We start from the raw sequence: 19,079 nt of genomic DNA on the forward strand, positions 1-19,079 counted from the left end.
GATTTACACAGCGGGAAACTGAGTCCCACTGAGACAAAGGAACTTGCCTGATACCTGATTATCGTTGAGAGGAAACTTAGGGCCACAAAACCTCCAGAGAGGCTGCTATTAGCCCCGCAGCCCAGAGCTCACCCAGTTCAGCTCTGTGGCTCACAGCTGGGGTTGGGACACCAAGGACAGACCTAGTCAACACAGGCCAGGCAAGTCCCAGGGTGAGGGGCTACACCCCTCCTGTGGGGAGAAAGGGGGTGATAGAGGCAAGGTGCCTTTTAGAAAGCACAAGGTGGAAAGGACTGGCAAGAAACCCAAAGCCGCCTTCAGAGCCCAGCCAGGCCCTCACCCTCCACCATCCACACTCCGAGCCCAGGCCCTGGGCTTGGGCACCAATTCTGTCCTCAAAGGGAAGGACAAAGTGGAAAAGGGGACCTTGGCTCATATCCTTCACCTTGAAGCCAAATAACACAGTCACTTCATAACTCAAAGGAGCCTTGCTGCCTGACTTAACACCGAGGTATGACTCCTCATGTCCCTGACCCAGTGGGCCCCAGGCATGCCAACCAGCTCCCACACCTGTGTGTGCCAGAGGGCACAGTGGCCAGTGTCCAGAGCCCACATTCCCTGGTGACAAGCTCAGAAATGCAGTGAAGTGCCTGGGACAGTCCCCCAGGCCCCACACTATCATGGTGAAGGGCGGTCCCACCAGCACGCGTGGAGCCCGGACCCTTTCTCCCAGGGAGAAGGACATTTGGGCCGGAGATTAACTAGACTCTGCATCTAGACTCACCATCTCAGCACTTTTAAAAAAAATCTGTAACTTTCTAGATACATTTTGGTCAGATCTAGATTTCTTGATCTCAAATGATAGTCCTTAACCCCTCCTTCCAAAATGTAAGTTCATTCACCAAGCAGAATTACTGCCAAGCCCTGCAAGTATCCCAGCAGAGGAAGAAGGTCACGTGGGCTCCTCTAGGGGGTGCCATTGTGACATGGGCACAAGTTGTGTCATCCTGCCCTTCCAGAAGTGGTGGAGGGTCTGCCCTTGGCACCTCAGGTTGTAGGAAGGGCAATTCCACCTGGAGAGCCTCTGAGGAGAAATCAAGTCTGGATGGTACCCACAGACCTCTAGGGCAGCACGGGCTACAGAGCAAACACTGGGCGTCTCAGCTGATTTCTATCATCTTTTATTACACAAAATAAAATTCCATCTATGTTGAACATTCGTTCATACTTTCTATAAATCTGGCTTTTAAAAAATCCCCAGGGGTGCAGTCCCATAGCTTCTTAGATTTTCCTGCTGATGACATCACTCTTCAATGGCAGTCAGGTCCTCTCAAAGCACAAATGTTGACGCGGCAACTGGCCTTGAGCCACCTCACACGGTATACTCTCAGCCTGCCCGCTGAAGGCGTGACTCTTGTCATTGTCCCGACCACAGCTGCTGGGGACAGTCATCGCCTTCACCAGCCCTCCCAGCTGGTCCTCTGGGGGCTGGCCTTCACGGCCCTTTGGCGGTGCTGTCCCCAGGCTGCCAAGCGTCCCGGGCTTCTCTTTGGGGAGGCCTGGACCAGGGCTTTAGGGGATCTCTGTGTCCATGGTATAAATCTGAATGAGATCAGACACAATGTTATCAATGGTTGGCTTGGTAAGGTCTTCACTAAACACCTAAAAAGGAGGAGAAGGAAAACAGGCTCTGGTTAGACTCCCTCTGAGTTAAACAAGGCACCTGCCACTAAGCACAGAACCACAGTACATGGGAGTGGAGATCGCATGGGGACTCTGCTATTGGAGACCATTCCAGACAGAAGAGGCTTTGGTGATCATCCAGCTCACATAGAAGAGGGGACTTGTCCTGGGTATGTGGGGAGCTGGTGACAGAGCTGGGCCCAGAGCACAGGCTCCTACCCATGAGCTCTCAGCTCCATGGTTTCTGGGGGGGGTCCATTTCCAGAAGTAGACTGGACACACCCCACCTTAGGCCAGCCCCTGAGGAACACATGGACTTGCTCTCTACCCTGGACCAGACCATCTTTTTTTTTCTTGGTGGCAACACTCGGCTTGAGGGATCTTAATTCCTGACTAGAGACCGAACTCAGGTCCCAGCAGTGAGAGTGCAGAGTCCTAACCACTGTACCACCAGGAAATTGCTGACTGCCCCTTGACTGTGCCACAGAGCTTGTAAAATTGCAAGATGAGTCCCCAGGGGCCCAAATGAAAGGGGTTACCCTGCCTGTTTCCAAGTAAGGTCTGGCCCTGGCCCTGCTCCTGGGAAGGGACTGCTAGGCCCTGCCTGATGAGAGGGGCCCTGCCTGGGAGCTTGGACCTGCTCTCTCCTGGACCATACCTCCATTCCTCTTATCTTGGCTGATTTCAACCTGCATCCTTCCCCAGGAACTAACCCTGACACCCATAACCATGAGTATAATGGCTTTTCTGAACTCTGGGAATACTCCCAGTGACACATGGAGCTTAAAGGTGCTCCTGAGGACCCCTGATGACACCTGAAGTAAAAGGCAAAACAAGGAGTCCCTGGTTGGATGCTGTGGCCCCCAGGCCTGGGGGTTGCTGCCTGGGCTCCAGGTCTGGGGCTGAGCCAGGGCAAAAGCTGGACTTGAGTTCCCCCTGCTGCATGGACACCCAAGGAAGCTTGAATCCATCGGGGCTGTCATCTCAGGTGGGAGACAGTGACCTGGAAAAACCCCTGCCCTCCCCATCCAGCTCAGGAAGATCCAGCCATTCCCCTCCCTCCCCCTGCCCCCACACTCTGGGTGGAAAATAAATATCTCAGAAACACAGGCTTGCTTGTCAGGATCCACTACCTGAATGCTTCTGGAGACCCCAAGCCAACAAATGACCATTAAAAAGTAGCCCAGGGCCAAAATCTGGAAGCAACCCAAGAGTCCATCCACAGAGGATGGACTAACATGACGCAGACCAGCTGTACCAAGGAACGGCACTCAGCCTTAAAAAAGGATGGAAATTCTGAGTCCTGCTACAACTCACTACTGCTTTAGAGCTGGAGTGTCATCCACCCAGAGGACAAATGCAGTTGGGTGCCAAGGGCTGCCCCACTGCCACCACCACACCCAAGGGCAGACAGGCTTCACGGGGGATGTCAAGTCTCTTGAGCAGTGTGGGAAGCCCACCCAGAGCAGACAAGTGGCATCACAGAGGTGGCAGCTCGGTGCATGTGAGCAGGAAGTATCTCTCATCAGCAAGCAAGTGGCCTTCACACGCCCAGAGGAGGCCCAAGAGCTCCAGCACATGGAGCCCAGAGCCACCCAAAGAGAGCAAAGAACAAGGGAAGCGCAGCTATGCTGCCCAGAGAAGTAGGCTCACACAGGGGAAGTGTGTCACCCAGAAAAGAGGCCCACTACCTGATTTAACAGAAGGGGGACGCAGGGGGTCACACAATCTGGAAGTCCCCAAGAAGTCCAGCACAGAGCAATGCTTTTGTCCATACAGCCACCCTTCCCACTCCCCGCTCCAAGCTGCCATCAGGCTACATCCAGCCTGAGGTTGGGGCCAGACACCTTTGTTCGACGATACTTGCACACCTACTACCCGCCAGGCCCAGGCGCTGGGCTTGGGGCCGCTGATGAAGCAAACAAGATCCCTGGCTTCAGGAGAGGGGGAAGGACAGACAGGCAGGAAAGGACAGTGAAGCACAGAGAGAAGCTGCTATCTCCGAGGAAGGGCAGCCTGGTGGGGGCGGGGAGGTGCTCAGGAAGAGGGAGGCAGCCACTGTAGGTTCACAGAGGAGGGGTAGTGCACAAAGAGGGGGAGTCTTCCAGCAATTCAAAGTCTGCTCACATGGAATCTCATTCCAGGACGAGGAGGGACAATGAGCTTCGTTTCATGAAGAAAGGAACAGCAGATTTCAAGCATGGGAAAGGAAAAACAAAGAATGATCTCAAAATCCCATTTTAAGCAATGGTGGGACTACTGAGGGAAACCTGCTAGGACTGCATGCAGCCTTTCTGGTGGACACAGTTGACCCAGCTCTCAATAAACTGCTCCCTGGGTCCAGCTGGTCTTGAGGAGGAGGGCTGTCATCTATCTCCTCTGTTTATCCATTCATCCACCCACCCATCCATCATCCGTCGACATTCCTATTCTAACATCTATCCATCCAGCCATCCACTCATCACTGATCCATCTCTGTATCTATCGCCTATCTACCTACCTACCAGCCACTGTCGTTTTAGGGCACCCCTGATACTTCGAATGTGATGCCAGACTTACTGATGTCTCACCTACAGCAAGCTCCCACTCAATGCAATAAAAGTGCTTGATTGAGCTCAGTAGTTCTCAACCAGGGATGACCCCCTCCCCACCCCGAGACACTTGGCAATGTCTGGACACCGCTTGGGTTGTCACGGCATCCAGTGAATGGAGGCTGGTGATGCCGCCCTGCACCCAACAGTGCCCAGCGTGACCCCCCAAACATCCACAATATCAAGGGGGAAGAGCCCAGCTTAGGCTATGGTGACAGGATTATTTTCAAGCTTCAGGGTTCCCCAGTAGCCTGCATCTTTCTTTGCAGGTAATCACTACAAAGACATTTGACACCTGGTGTGGGGACTGCTGAAGGTCCTCAGGGAGGGAAAAGGCGGGGGGTGGGGGGGGAGACACACACTGGTGCAGTCACCTCACCTGCCACCATGGCTTCTCGGCCTCGGCCTCAGCAGGCACTTCAACCCCATAGGCTTGTAGGGCCAGGTGGATTACTGCCACGGCTATGTGCTGAGCCCGGAAGCGGAGGCATAGCCCCCCGTGGTAGCTGTCCTGTAGCAAAGCCCAGGCGGTAACGGAGACAGGGGTCCGCTGCCAGCTGTAACGGTTCAGCCAGTTCTTGAGCGAGACCAGGTAGTGGAGCAGGTACTGTAAAGACACACCAGTCAGCCGCCCCCCACCATCACCTGCCTCCTTAACTGCGAGTCTGCAGGCCCTCCCCCTGCCAGCCTCTCTCCTAAACTGCCATGGTGTGTATACATCACAGATCAGATGCCGTCTCCCTGTGTCCACCTCCAGCGACCCTTGCCCCAGGTCCCCACCGGTTTGCCCACTCTTGTCCTCTGAACCCAGCTCCTGAAACCTGCCTGGGCCTCTCTGTCAACATGGCCCTGCTCCGGACACCATCAGCAATTATTCTGCTCCTCCCCTTGGCCCAGCTCAAACATAAAGCTCCAGAAACAGCAGCCTGATCTGCAGAACAGACCACAGCCCCCACGGGCCAGCCAGAGACAGGACATCAGGGGAGCTCAAGTCTCTGAACACCCTCCAGCTTGACTGTCAGCTCCTGTTCTACCTGAACACATGCTCTCCTTGAGCCCATGGGGAGGGGAGCCCTGCACTGTGCACCAACACAAACCACGACTGCTGAGCATCTCCACCATGGGTTCTGGGATTAGGGAGGTGGTGGGGGGAAGAGATGGTAACAGGGGAAATAGGAAGGCCTCCATGGTGACCAAGTTGTTCTTTCATACGTTAACCAAGGCAGTGGCCACCAGTACATGTGACAAACAAGCAACACCCAGAACTTGGGCAGGGGTGTTGTATCAGTGCCCACACCCTGACTGTTATCTTCTATTTATTCGAGTTTTGCAAAATGCCATTTGGGGAGGCTGGGCTATTTCTTCTGACTCCTTCTAAATCTACAACTCACTCGACAAAAATTCCAATGGGAAAGAGACAAAATCACAGTGCAGAGGCCCACATCACAGCACCTCCCCCTTCTCTCTGCAGTCCACCCACCAATTGCCCACATGAGGCCTCAGGGCCCCAAATGAGCCTGCTGCAGGGCTACTTTCTGTGATAGCTCTGCTGTTGGGAGGAATGTGTTCCTAGCAGTGAAGTCAGTGACCCAGCTTTTCTCAGGGTTTTTCTGCACAGATGAGCTGCGTGTGAGCTGTGAGGTGGAGTAGCAACTCCCAGGAACAGAGACTCCAGCAGGTCATGAAACCAGCCTTGCCTCTGCTTTTGTGGGTCAGTGAACACACAACTTATATGGGTCTAGGGACAGGTACAGGCTTCAGAGGGCACATGGATCCCAGCTTTCAGCCACAGCCGAGTGGGCAGAAAGGAGAAGCTGAAATCGGAGCTGCCTGAGAACCCTGGGAGTGGGGATGAGACAGGCCACCCGAGCGTCACTGTGCCTCCTCGGGGCCCTGTGTGGCTCCAGGCTCAGGTGACTGCACTTTCCAGATAAAGAGCAAAGACTTTCATGCTGCTGGGAACCATAAGTGACTGCTGCCCTTCTACCAACCCCCACCACATGTACCTTGTGCGGGTGCTGGAAGGAGACCTGAAAACGCAGGACCCGCAGCACGAGCAGTTCGCACTGTACGATGCTGTCCCGGATCTCCCAGAAGCGCGAGTCCAGCTCCAAGGGGTCACTGCCCGGGTGGAAGTACCTGAACAGAGAAACAACATGGCTGGCAATAGAAGGGGGTGCCCCCAGGAGCCCTGTCATGGGGTGTCCAGATACACATACCAGAGCTCCTCTGTCATCGACCAGCATAGGGTCCACCTACATGTCTACATAGGGGATAAAAACAGGAACCAGGGAGGAAAGAAGCTGCCTCCGGTGTTAGCCCCAGTGGCTGTGCCATGGCACTCAGCAAGACATGGGCTCTTTGCACCCGGGGGTGGCAATGCCCATGGCATTCAGTCTGGGCCCAGGGAAGGTATTTAAACACAGGGATGATACACACTCAGAAACATAAAAGTATTCAGCTATTTCCCAGATTGTCTTTCTTTCACTCCAGATCTTTCTGTCCTTGTGTACACCTTATTTGTCTACAAGATTCCCACCTATGCAAGATCACTAAGATATACGGGAACAGGATTTACACTCGAGTGATCAGAACTCTCAGCCACTGAGTCATCATTCTCAGCTCCCCTCTCGTCTTCTGAGCTCCCCACAGAACCCACCTGGGTGCCCACATTCAATTAGTGAGCCCTACAACTTCCCCTCGTGCCCACCCGTACTCCCTGCTGGGCCCTGGCAATTACAAGTGGACTCCGGCTGGCCCCCTGCAGTGCCCTCTCTGGTTTTATCTCCTAGTCCTTCTCAGTACATCGCGAACCTGTCATGTTTATGGTGTGGGGAGTGCTTTTCCATTAACTGTTTATTAAAAGAGAAGCAGCACAAAATAGCTTTCTTCCTTAATGATTACAGAGTTCCTAGAAGGGCTATGATGCACTGCTAGTCAGTAACTTTCCAGAAACTGCTTTCTCCCAAACCCGCTGGGCCTTGGCACAGCCCATCCAGCTGGCTGGACCCCACGTTCTTCCCCAACAGAAACATGGCTACTCAGGCCCAGGGCTGCGAGAGACACTCCTGAGCTACTCTGACTCAGTTTCCACACCATCTAAATAGGACAACGGCCCCAGAACCCAACTGCTTTGATCTGTCCTGTCCAAGACACCTTGAGAATCTTCTTTGGTGCCCCTCTGCAAGCTCCCTCTGCTCTAGCCTGTAACAGCCTCTTTCCACCCTTCTCTGCATGCCATCAGGCCTCTGAGGTTTCCCCCAAATCTGGCCCCAGTTGCTGTTGCACAGGTGTCCCTAGACTTCTGACACTGCGCTCACTTCTGCCTCTGCTGCTGGAGCTCCTGGCCCCAGTTCAAGGCCACCCAGGTGCCTCCTTCTGAGTTTGACTGTTGGCATCTGGGAGACACTGGAAGCTGCTACCTGTTGGAAACATTGATGATGTCACGCGTGCGCAGATGCTGTTCCTCCACTTTGCCGGCCAAGTAAAGGGAAGACATGGCCACCAAGTAGGGGTCGTAGGCATCCAGGTTGATCTCGCAGAAGAATTTATGGTAAATGGTACAGGCGGTGGCGATGGGGATGGACCGCATCCCTAGCTTGACACCTACCAAGAGAAAACACACATGGGAGAGCTTCATCCAGAGCTCACCCCCTGTGAAGTGTGAGGTGCGCCAATGAGTTGGGCACTGAGGGTGCACACGCCTGCTCAGACAGCACCGAGAGCCCAGGGCCCAGCTGACAGGGGCTGCCGACCCTTCCACGGGGTCCTTGACCTGAGGAATTTAGAGGCAGCCTGTCAGACTCTGACAGGCTAATGAGCCCCTGGAGGTCACACTCAAGTGCGGCCTTCCCTTCATAGCTCTGCAGGTTCCTCATGTCTCCCAAGCCCCCAAGGCTTCAAACTTCTCCCCGATCTGTGCCTGGCATATCCCTTTCTGCACATCTCAAAAGCATCAGCTGTGTGTCTGTTTCCACGTGAGGAAGTATTTAACAAGAGGTCACTCCCACCTTTGCAGCTTGTAACCAAAACCCTGCCAAGGTGACAAGAGGAAAAAAGGCCTCTGAGTGCCACACAGATGCCACAGGTCCTGATGCACTAGGGTACTAGTCCACAGGGTCAGAAAAGGCAAGCAAAGGAAGCAGGGTGACTGCTAAAGGCAACCACAGGCCGAGCAGGAGAAAAGCAACATCAATGACCACAGCCAGGCTTGAGGAAAGAAGAGCAAGATACTGAAAAGGGAACAGAAAGAACTCAAAAACTGGAGCATGATAGTTTGATTTAGGCCTTAAAAGCCCTAAATCCCTCAGAAAGCTACTAATGAAATCACTGCACTGGGTCACAGAACTAAAACAAATTCACAATGACCAGGGTTAACAAGGGAAGGTTAACTTGACACCCCACAGACTGAAGGAAGATGGAGAACAACCAATAATCATTAAAATTGTGCTCAACATTCTCTACCTTAAAAGATGTATTAGTTCCCTTGAGCTGCTGGAACAAAATACCATAAACAAATTGGCTAAAAACAACACGTTTTTTCTCTTACAGGGCCGGTTCCTTCTGGAGGTTCCAGGAGAGAATCCATTTCCTTGCCCTTTCCAGTTTCTAGAGGTGCCTGCAATCTTTGGCTCGTGGCCTCTTCCTCCAGCTTCAAAGCCAGCAGTGCAGCATCTTCTAACTGTGCTTCCATCATCACATGGCCTTTTCCTCTGCCGTCTACTTCTCCTGCCTCTATATCTAAGGATGGGTGTGATTATATCAGGTGCAGCAGATCATCTAAGACAGTTCCCTGACATCAAGATGCTTAATCCCACCTGCAAAATCTCTTTCACTAGATGAGGTTAACAGCCCCAGGTTCTGGGGATTAGGATGGGGCAATCTCTGGACCAGTATTCAGCCTCACAGAGAGAGCAAGGGCATATGCAAAACATGAGAGGAAGGACATATGCAAACATTTTAGCATTAGCTTTCAACATTCAGCACTTAGTAAAACCTAAGCATGTCAAGGTTTAAACTTGACTTTAGACAGTGAAGTTCTATGTAGGCAGTTCCTACATGGGACCCATCATTCTCAGAGATGTCAGATGAGGTGGTATTGCTACATGTGAGCCTCAAAGGGTAGCATGTTTTCCTGGTTTACACGGACCTTCCAAGCATGTGTGTGGCATATATGAGGGGCCACTGCCATCCTTCTTTATACACTTTTCAAAACGTTTTGAAAATTAAATGTACACACCACTGGGATTAATGGTCCTAAACTATTTCTCCAGAGTCTGCTTATGTTGACTTGAAAGCAGACTCACTCAAACCACTCTTCCCCGGAGTGTACATAAAGTAACAAAGATTGGAAACAATGTAGCATTTTAGACAGATAAACAACATTTCTATGGAAATACAACTGGCTCCCTCGCCTGTTGGGGATAGGGGCGCTCAACATGGACGCCGCGACAGGGTTGGAAACACTCAAACCCCTCTTCTGCAGGGTGTACACAAAGTAACCAAGATTGGAAGCAACCTAGCATTTTTGACAGAGAAATAATGTTTGCACGGAAATACAACTGGCTTCCTAGTCTCAGCCTTGGGAGCAGGGGCGCCCAACAGCACAGGGGGCGCCATGTCAAGGTTCAGAACAGAGGGTGCGCCTTGGGTCCTCGCTATGACGGGACCTGTCAGGAGCGCCACCAATGGCATGTTCCAGAAGGTTCCATATGACCAAGTGCGGGCGTCCCCTTATGCTGGGAGACAGGTGTGTCGGAAGGCACCTTCTAAGCTATGGCCAGTCCCTTGCCACATCTTCTCCTGAGGCCTAGACGCCAGTCGTGAAATGGCCAAAAGCCCAGGAGGCAGGGCGTGGCGTCAAGGCTGAGGCCAGAACCCACAGGCCGAGCCTCAGCTAGGGCCCGGTCTCTGCCTTCCATTCAGCCACGCCAGCTCCGCGTCTGGCAGGTCCCCCTCCTCCGGGAAGCGGGTCCCCTACTCCAGTAGCCCCTGCCCGCCTGCTCGCGGCTCCCGTGGCAGACTGGGGGCCGGCTGGACGCAAGTGCAGCACTACGGCTCCGGCCACCACGTCCCGCCCTCTTCCTGGCGCGGTTACCTGCCTCCATGATGAACCTTGTCACTCGGAAGTGTACCCTCGACTCAGGTGCCAGCCGCCCCTCCGAGCCCCGGGTCTCAGCCCCTCCTCCGCAGGTCCCGGGGCCACTGGCCTCCATGAGGCCCCGCCCCACAGACCCAGAGCCCCTCACCGGAAGGAGAGGCGCCCAGACGCGTGGCGCCTTGCTCCCGGGGTGTCCTCGCCGCGGGAGCCGAGGTGCCGCCCCGCCCTGCCTGGGTCGGCCCTCCCTACCCCCCCGGGTGAGGGTGCTGAAGGCGAGCCCGGCGGACTGCGCAGGCGCCAGATCAAGCGCAAGCGCACAGGCCCGCCCTGTCAGGGTCTGTCAGGCGACTGCCGCGCTCCCCGCCCCTCAGCCTGGACTCCGGAAGTCATCCCGCGCCGCCTCAGGAGACGTAGGTCCCGCCCTCGGAGACTCACACTCCGCCCCTGGGAGCCCACAGGCGGCCTCGGGGAACCCGGGAGGCTACTCCTCCAACGCGCAGGGAGGTTACTACAGTCCTAGGGCCAGGGCGCAAAAACAACCCCCCTAACGCCTGAGCGACAAGTCCCTACGGTGTCGCTCCGGGCTGGTGGCCCAGCGTGGGGCCGAGGCGGCGCTTACCAGAACTCACAACAGTGTCTTCCAACCGGACAAGACATGGGGTTCAATCTAAGTGTTCCTAAAACCCAAGTCCGGCTTTGCCAGAGTTTCCCAGACCTACAGGTGAACCCTGAAGGAAGCGGTGTGCACAAAATGAGGACAGTTAGTAGGGCTGTTTGTGTCAGGCTTTTCCAGGGGCCCAGCATCCCTGGGGGACCTGCTTGCGGCTTTCCTTTCCAGACTGGCAGCAAGGGAGGAGCTTAAGAAATGTTTGCTCAATGAGTGTTAATTGAATATCCAGCTCCCAGTGCAATCCCACACTTCGTGTGTTCCACAAGTAGGAAATTCTGCATCAGGCATTAGGGATGTACAACCCCAAAGGGACCCCCAAGCTACTGATAGACAGTGCACTCTGGTCATTCTGATACAGCCAGACAGTTCCTACCATTTGAGAGAGTTTGGAAGGTTGAGAGGAAAAAGTCACCTTAAGGCCAACCTTTATCTTCTTTAGCCCCTCCCTAGTCAGTTTCCCCCACCTGGTTCTCTCTACACCAGCTGGCTTGGTTTCCTGGCACTGCTATAATAAATGACCAGCAAAGTAGGTGACTTAAAACATTAGAACTTTAAATCAAGGTGTCAACAGGGCCATACTCCCTCCAGAGGCTCTGTAGCAGCATCCTTCCTTGTCTCCCAGCTTCCGGTGCCCCCAGATGTCCCTTGGCTTGTAGCCGCATCATTCCGGTGTCTGCCTCCGTTGTCACATGGCCTCTTCCCTTGTGTCTGTCTCTTTTTTCTGCCCTATTTGTCATTGCATTTATGGACTAATCCAGGATGGTAGCAACTTGCAGTCCTTAATCACCTTAATCACCTATGCACATCGGCATAGATCCTTTTGCCAAATAAGACCATATGCACACGGTTCCCGGGATGAGAACATGGACACATCTCTGGTGGGAGTGGGGTGGCTACCATTGCCCACGACAGCAGCCACCAGAGTGAGTTTTTTGCAGGTCAAGACTAAGGTGACCCTGCCTGGCTTAACAGCCTCCAGGGCCCCTTTACCTCAGGAGAAAGCCCAAGGCCTTGCCTGACCTTCTAGTCCTGGAGAAGTCACCCTGCTAACTGGTCACTCGTGGCAAAGGCCTTCGGCAGCTCCCCGAAGGTTATGGTCTCTCTGCCCAGTGAAAGAACTGCTCCTCACATTTTATCCCTGGCTCCTTCTGTCCAAGGCAAGGGGCAGGCCCTCTGGGCTGATTACCTCTGAGTGTGCATGTGTTTGCATGCTTGTGAAGGAGCTTGGGACCCCCAGCCTCCTGGGCTGGTATAACAAATGACCGGCAATCTAGGTGATCAAGTCATGCCGTGATCACTCCATCACTGCTGTTTGTCCCTGGGACCAGAGCAGTACTCTCCTGACCCCTCCCAGCTCCCCACATCTGTGTAGGATGCACATGCCCCCCCTCCCTGAAACACGTGCGCACACAGACGCATGCAAGAGTCAGACACTCCCTCCTTGTCCACTGGGGTGTGCACGTGCTCACACCCAAACTGTACCACTCTTCCCTCTGGCCCGTGGCCCAGCAGCCTGCCTGTCACCTCCTTGCCCACTGGGCTTGCTGGTTAAACAGTGCCCCTAGGATTCCTCCTTCTCCCCCGGGCCTTTTGTGGTCTGAGGAGTCTAGGCTCAGCGAGTAATAGGTGCCTGCAAATGTGACTCAAGGGAATGACTCAACGAACACATTCATTTTGAAAGCGCTGGGTCACAGGGCACCCTCCTGGCAGGCCGCCTGGGTGCAGTGGTTGATAAATGAATCATTTACTAGCCACCAATTGGAGCCAGCCAACCTCGGGGTAGCGTTTCTTCTCTCACAGGCAAGCCACACCCACTATCGAGGCACTCCCTGCCTTGTCCCCCCTCATTCTGCCCCCCTGACCTCACCTGGGGATCACCTCCAGGCCCCGCAGAGAGAAGATGGTCAAGAAAGGCAGGGTGGACATCATCTCGGAAGAGGACTCTGTGATATTTGCCAAGACTCCTTATCTACCCCTGACCATGCTCCGTAACCCCGAGGGAGCTGCAGCCTCCTCACAAGGATGAATAAGCGAGTGAGGGGGTCACACTGAAGCTCAAAAGATGAGGCAGAGGAGGGCAGAGGCGTTTGGGGCACAGAGGAAAGCTGTGCCTGGGCAGGACCTCAGGAAAGCCCACATGCTCTTCAAAGGCAGGGCTCACCTCCAAAGTGCCTGCCCTGCACACCTGCTTCCCAGGGGCCTCCACCCAAGAACCAGTCAGTGGAAGCCCTGCCCCTTTTCCTTGGAAACTTCTCACTCCACTATCACACTATCACCATTTCTTCCCTGCCTCCCCTGCCCCCCGCCTCACTGGCACCTTCTGGACCAGTGAAGGCAGCTGCTCAAGCTTCCCTGTGGATCCCTTTACCTGCCCACCCCCCACTGCCTTCCGCCCACCCACCCTTCTCAACGTTGCATCCTTGAAGCTACTTGTGTCCCTGGATTCCACGCTGTGCCTTTGGTCCCCCACCCTGCCCCCATTCCATCAACAAAACCACCAGAGACACGGATTTCTCGCAGTTCTGGGAGGCTGGAAGTCCAGGATGCCAGCAGGGTTGGGTTCTAGAGAGGACCCCCCTTCTGGATTACAAGCCAGCCAGCTTCTCACTCTGGCCTCACAGGAGAGACAAGGCAAGGGAGCTCCTGAGATGCTTTTGGAAGGGGACTAATTCCACAAGGGCTCTGCTTCATCACTTCCCAAAAGTCCACCTCCGGGTACCACCATCACCTTGGGCCTTCTGACTTCACCAGATCAGTCTGGGAGAGGGCCTATTCAGACCATAGCCCTCGCCAAGGTCAAGGGTCACGTCTGAGCTGTCTCCCACCTGCGGCCACTCGTTGCAGTTGACTGCTTGGTACATGGTCTGGCTCTGTACCTGGACGGCTTTGAAGATTTGTGCTCCGTGTCTCCTCAGGCACCACCCCCCACATCGGGGCAAGCTTTGAAGCCTCATGCTCCCTGTCCCCCCACGTCTGGGCAAGCTGATCAGGATACCCTCCCCCCAGCCCCAGCCAGAGCAAAGAGTCTACCATGCACTTGAGCTGTTTTCCCAGCACCTTGGGGGGGCCTCAGACTCAGAGCCAGGGATTTTTTTCATAACCTCTTAGTGGGTGTGGGGCCATCAGTCTCCACATCCAAACCACATTCGGGGTGGGGGTGTCCGTCTCACTTGCACACAGTGACCACAACACACGCCCTCCTGCCCTAAATGCTTTCCCTTCGGGGATTCCTAGGTTCCGGGCCTGTTCTCCTGGCTCGTCTCCTCCCTCCCAGGTCAGCTGAGTGCCCAGTGAGTCGGGCTCACGCCTGGTGCTGGGACAAAGCAGACAGTGTCTGCCTTCGGTAGCCTTGCTCTGGCTCCAGACACAACCACCTTTGTAAAAACGAAGTCCAATCAGTGCCCTTCCCTCTCCAAGCCCCCACAAGAGCCATACCGGCTGCCAGAAGGCAGCTGTATTTACCCAGCAAGTGTCCTCCCAGGCACAAACACTGGTGAGATTATAGTTCTTGGTTTATCTACTGCCTTGGATTATTTCCTTTGGACTACATGAGTTTCGAGTGAAGACAGACTCAATACGGAGAACAGTGGAGTGAGCTCTGAGCACCTATGAGATCTCCTATGAGGCCAAGTTGGGCCTCAGGAGAAGGGCTGAGAGTCAGCATGAGGGTCAGAAGATGCAATCCAGCCACAGATGTGCACAAACAGCTGCCACCAACAAGCCACAGGAGGGACTGATAACTGGCACAGGGGTTTTTTGAAGGCATGATAGAAATGTTCTGGAATTAGATTATGGTGATGAGTGCATAACTCGGTAAATATGTCTCTTTTTTTTTAACTTTTAATTTTTACTTTATTTTACTTTATAATACTGTATTGGTTTGTTAGTATACTGTATTGGTGTTTTTCTTTCTGGCTTACTTCACTCTGTCTAATCAGCTCCAGTTTCATCCATCTCATCAGAACTGATTCAAATGTATTCTTTTTAACGGCTGAGTAATACTCCATTGTGTATATGTACCACAGCTTTCTTATCCATTCATCTGCTGATGGACATCTAGGTTGTTTCCATGTCCTGGCTATTATAAACAGTGCTGCGATGAACATTGGGGTACATGTGTCTCTTTCAATTCTGGTTTCCTCGGTGTGTATGCCCAGCAGTGGGATTGCTGGGTCATATGGCAGTTCTATTTGCAATTTTTTAAGGAATCTCCACACTGTTCTCCATAGTGGTTGTACTAGTTTGCATTCCCACCAACATGTAAGACCAGAAACTATAAACTCCTAGAGGAGAACATAGGCAAAACACTCTCTGACATAAATCACAGCAGGATCCTCTATGATCCACCTCCCAGAATTCTGGAAATAAAAGCAAAAATAAACAAATGGGATCTAATTAAAATTAAAAGCTTCTGCACAACAAAGGAAAATATAAGCAAGGTGAAAAGACAGCCTTCTAAATGGGAGAAAATAATAGCAGATGAAATAACTGACAAACAACTAATCTCAAAAATATACAAGCAACTTATGCAACTCAATTCCAGAAAAATAGATGACCCAATCAAAAAATGGGCCAAAGAACTAAATAGACATTTCTCCAAAGAAGACATACGGATGGCTAACAAACACATGAAAAGATGCTCAACATCACTCATTATTAGAGAAATGCAAATCAAAACCACAATAAGGTACTGCTTCACACCAGTCAGAATGTCTGTGATCCAAAAATCTGCAAGCAATAAATGCTGGAGAGGGTGTGGAGAAAAGGTAAATATGTTTAAAAAAAATAACATGTTGAACTGTGTAGCTTAGATGAGTGACTATTATGGTATCTGACATAGCTCCATAGCTGTTAATTTTTAAAGTTCCTGTGCTCTTCAGAGACAAGTGAACTGACAGCTGCTGCTACTGCTGCTAAGTCGCTTCAGTCGTATCCGACTCTGTGTGACCCCATAGACGGCAGCCCACCAGGCTTCTCTGTCCCTGGGATTCTCCGGGCAAGAATACTGGAGTGGGTTGCCATTTCCTTTTCCAATGCATGCATGCATGCTAAGTCACCTCAGTTATGACCCACTCTGTGTGACCCCATGGACAGCAGCCCACCAGGTTCCTCTGACCATGGGATTCTCAAGGCAAAAATACTGGAGTGGGTTGCCATTTTCTTCTTTGGTGAACTGACGGACCCACCCTCAAAGTCCTGAAATAGGGCAGATAATGGCACAGGGTACTTTGCTCCCCCTTGGGGAGGGGAGTTGACTGGATTGTTGGAGATGGGGGGAACACCCAGGCCTGACACTTCCACGCATCTGGGATCCGCCAGTCTGAGTGGGGGCTGACGGAGACATCTTGACCTGAGTGCCTCTCACCAGTGACTTTAACCCACAGGCCGTATGACAATAGAGGCAGGGCTTAAGAGTGATGTGGCCACAAGCCAAGGAATGCCTGCAACCACTGGAAGCTGGAAGAGATGCAGAAGGAGAGATGTGGAAGGGTCCTTCCCTAAAGCCTCCAGATGGGAAGGAATCCATTTCTGTTGACCCGGTTTGCAGTCCTCTGTTGCCACAGCCCAAGGAAATTGACACAAAGGGGTGTGGGAGGGAGTGATTAAGCCCCACCTCGCCATCTGCTACAGAGACAGTAGAGAAGATAGATGTGGCTTCTGATGGTTGTGTGGGCCCCTCACAAGTTCTGCCAGTGGAAGGAAGAAGGCCTGAGGGGGGCAAAATCTTTACCCCAGAGCACTGGGAAACAAAAGAGATAAAAAGACTGCAGATGAAGCAGTCAGATCCAAGAAGGTCAGGCGGCTTCTCAAAGCCTCCCAGGATGTGGATGCCAGCCCAAATGGGTCAGGGCTGTTAGCTCCAGGAGCTTAGAAAGGGAACTTCTCAACAGTTTGGTCATCCTTGCCAGGCGCCACTTTCCTGTATGCCTCTCTAGCCCCAGCCATCTCAATCTTTCTACCAGACCCTGTCAATGTCAATGCCAGCAGAGCGCTTTCTGTGTTTGCGATCGCCAAGGCTCATGGACACACCTATTGCTCTCTCTGCCCTCCACCAGGACAGGGCAGTAACGCATCCCAGATTTTTCTCATGTGTGTGCCCGCTATCACTTGACCAAGTCTGTGTCTAAAGGTGTAAATCCCCAGGGAGAATCTGATGGGATGAATCTTCATTATGAACACACAGCCCTCTGAAACAGGAAGCCACCTTTGGTCAAATCAGTGGCAGGGTTGAGGGGGCTCAGTGTCTATACACATTCCTAGGGAAGCTGTGTGGGAGGTCGGCAGTGACCAGCATGCCAACCCAGGAGCCCAAGGACACCCATTTGGCAGGGTCAGTCTCAGCGCATCTGAGCCCACGACCTCAGGTGTTACACTTTGTGCACCACCCCCATACACCCAGAAAGGGACTCAGAGAAAAGGGCGTCATCACCCACCCTTTCCAGTGGTCAGCCAGAGATATTGTCTTTGCTATTTATTCACTGAACAGGGAAATAAAGCCTTCAACTCTCTTGGCAGGCAGTCAATAGAGATGGTCTAAATTGCTAGATGAAGAAATAAGTGGGAAAAAGCCAGTTGTCTGGTGATACCCAGGCAAGTATCCGAAGAGTTACAGTATTACGTTGAAGGCAGGCCATTGAAATAGTGACAAAGTGCATCTAGACTGGAAAGGGAAAAATAAAACTACCTCTATGCACAGATAACACAACCTTATATAAAGAAAATCCTAAGGAACGCACACACACACAGACTACGTAGAGTTAATAAATAGTCCATCCAAGTTGTAGAATACAAGAGCAGTATACAAAAATCTATTGTATTTCTACACAATACCTATGAAGAATCGAAAATGAAATTAAGAGTTCTGTTCATAAGAGCATCGATTGAATAAAATACCCAGCAATAAATATAACAAAAGGAGGGCAAAACTTGTGCAACAACATACTACTGAAAGATATTAAAGAAGATCTAAGTAGAAAGACATCTTCTGTTCATATATTAAAAGGTTTTAATTGTTTAAATAGTAATATTCTTCAAATTGGTCTACAAATTCAATGCAATCGCTATCTAAATTCCAGTTGGCTTTTTGGCAGAAATTGACAAGCCCATCTTAAAATTCATACCGAAATGCAAAAGACCCAGATTAGCCAACATAATCTTGACAAAGAACAAAGTTGAAGAACTCACACTTCCTGATTTTAAAACTTACCACAAAGCTACAGGAATCAAGACTATGTAGTACTGACACAAAGGTGGAGATACAGACCCACAAAATAGAAACCTATACTGCTTTGGTTAGCTGATTGTCAACAAGGGTGACAAGACATTCAATAAGGAAAGAATAGTGTCTTCAACAAATGGCGCTGGGACAACAGGATAGTAGCCACATGCAAAAGAATGAAGTTGGACCCCTTCCCCACACCATATAGAAAAATCAACTCAAAATGGATCATAAACCTAAATGTACCATAACAGCTGAAACTGTAAAACTCTTTTATAAAAAATAGACATAAATATTCGTGAACTTGGATAAGTTCATGGTTTCCTAGATATGATACCAATAAATAACATAAGTAAATACATCATCAGTTCAGTTCAGTCTCTCAGTCGCGTCTGACTGCAACCTCATGCACTGCAGTACTCCAGGCTTCCCTGTCCATCACCAACTCCTGGAGCTTCCTCAAACTCATGTCCATCGAGTCAGAGATGCCATCCAACCACCTCATACTCTGTTGTCCCCTTCTCCGCCTGCCTTCAATCTTTCCCAGCATCAGAGTCTTTTCCAGTGAGTCAGTTCTTCACATCAGGTGGCCAAAATATTGGAGTTTCAGCTTCAGCATCAGTCTTTCCAGTGAATATTCAGGACTGATTTCCTTTAGGATGGACTGGTTGGATCTCCTTGCAGTCCAAGGGACTCTCAAGAGTCTTCTCCAACACCACAGTTCAAAAGCATCAATTCGTCAGCACTCAGCTTTCTTTATGGTCCAACTCTCACATCCATACATGACTGCTGGAAAAACCATAGCTTTGACTAGAC

The 19,079-nt window shown here is 51.9% G+C and overlaps 1 protein-coding gene across 3 annotated transcripts; it reads right to left on the reverse strand.

Annotated features, from left to right (window-relative positions):
• Positions 1–1,219: 1,219 nt before the first annotated feature.
• Positions 1,220–10,552, reverse strand: CCNQ (cyclin Q). 3 transcript variants are annotated; one of them, XM_068962763.1, is made up of 6 exons: positions 10,372–10,486; positions 8,824–9,014; positions 7,697–7,880; positions 6,281–6,413; positions 4,654–4,881; positions 1,220–1,662 (listed from the first exon to the last, which is right to left on the reverse strand). In XM_068962763.1, the coding sequence occupies exons 3-6, from the start codon at positions 7,864–7,866 to the stop codon at positions 1,573–1,575; spliced, it is 621 nt and encodes a 206-aa protein (XP_068818864.1). In that variant the 5' UTR covers positions 7,867–7,880; positions 8,824–9,014; positions 10,372–10,486; the 3' UTR covers positions 1,220–1,572. The 3 variants fall into 3 exon arrangements, with proteins under 3 accessions (XP_068818864.1, XP_068818863.1, XP_068818862.1); XM_068962762.1 differs by lacking the exon at positions 8,824–9,014 and having other exon boundaries at positions 1,220–1,602; positions 10,372–10,552; XM_068962761.1 differs by lacking the exon at positions 8,824–9,014 and having other exon boundaries at positions 10,372–10,552.
• Between the last annotated feature and the right edge of the window lie 8,527 nt (positions 10,553–19,079).

Source organism: Capricornis sumatraensis, chromosome X (assembly GCF_032405125.1).
Source record: "Capricornis sumatraensis isolate serow.1 chromosome X, serow.2, whole genome shotgun sequence".
Lineage (NCBI taxonomy): Eukaryota > Metazoa > Chordata > Mammalia > Artiodactyla > Bovidae > Capricornis > Capricornis sumatraensis.

Bases quoted from the DNA above. Each gene is read 5' to 3' on its own strand.
- CCNQ (XM_068962761.1), bottom strand. From the start codon at position 10,489: ATGGAGGCCAGTGGCCCCGGGACCTGCGGAGGAGGGGCTGAGACCCGG. The intron at 7,881-10,371 runs GTAACCGCGCCA...TTCTCTTGGTAG, and splicing joins AAGGTTCATCATGGAGGCAG to GTGTCAAGCTAGGGATGCGG. The intron at 4,882-6,280 runs GTACATGTGGTG...GTGTCTTTACAG, and splicing joins CCTTCCAGCACCCGCACAAG to TACCTGCTCCACTACCTGGT.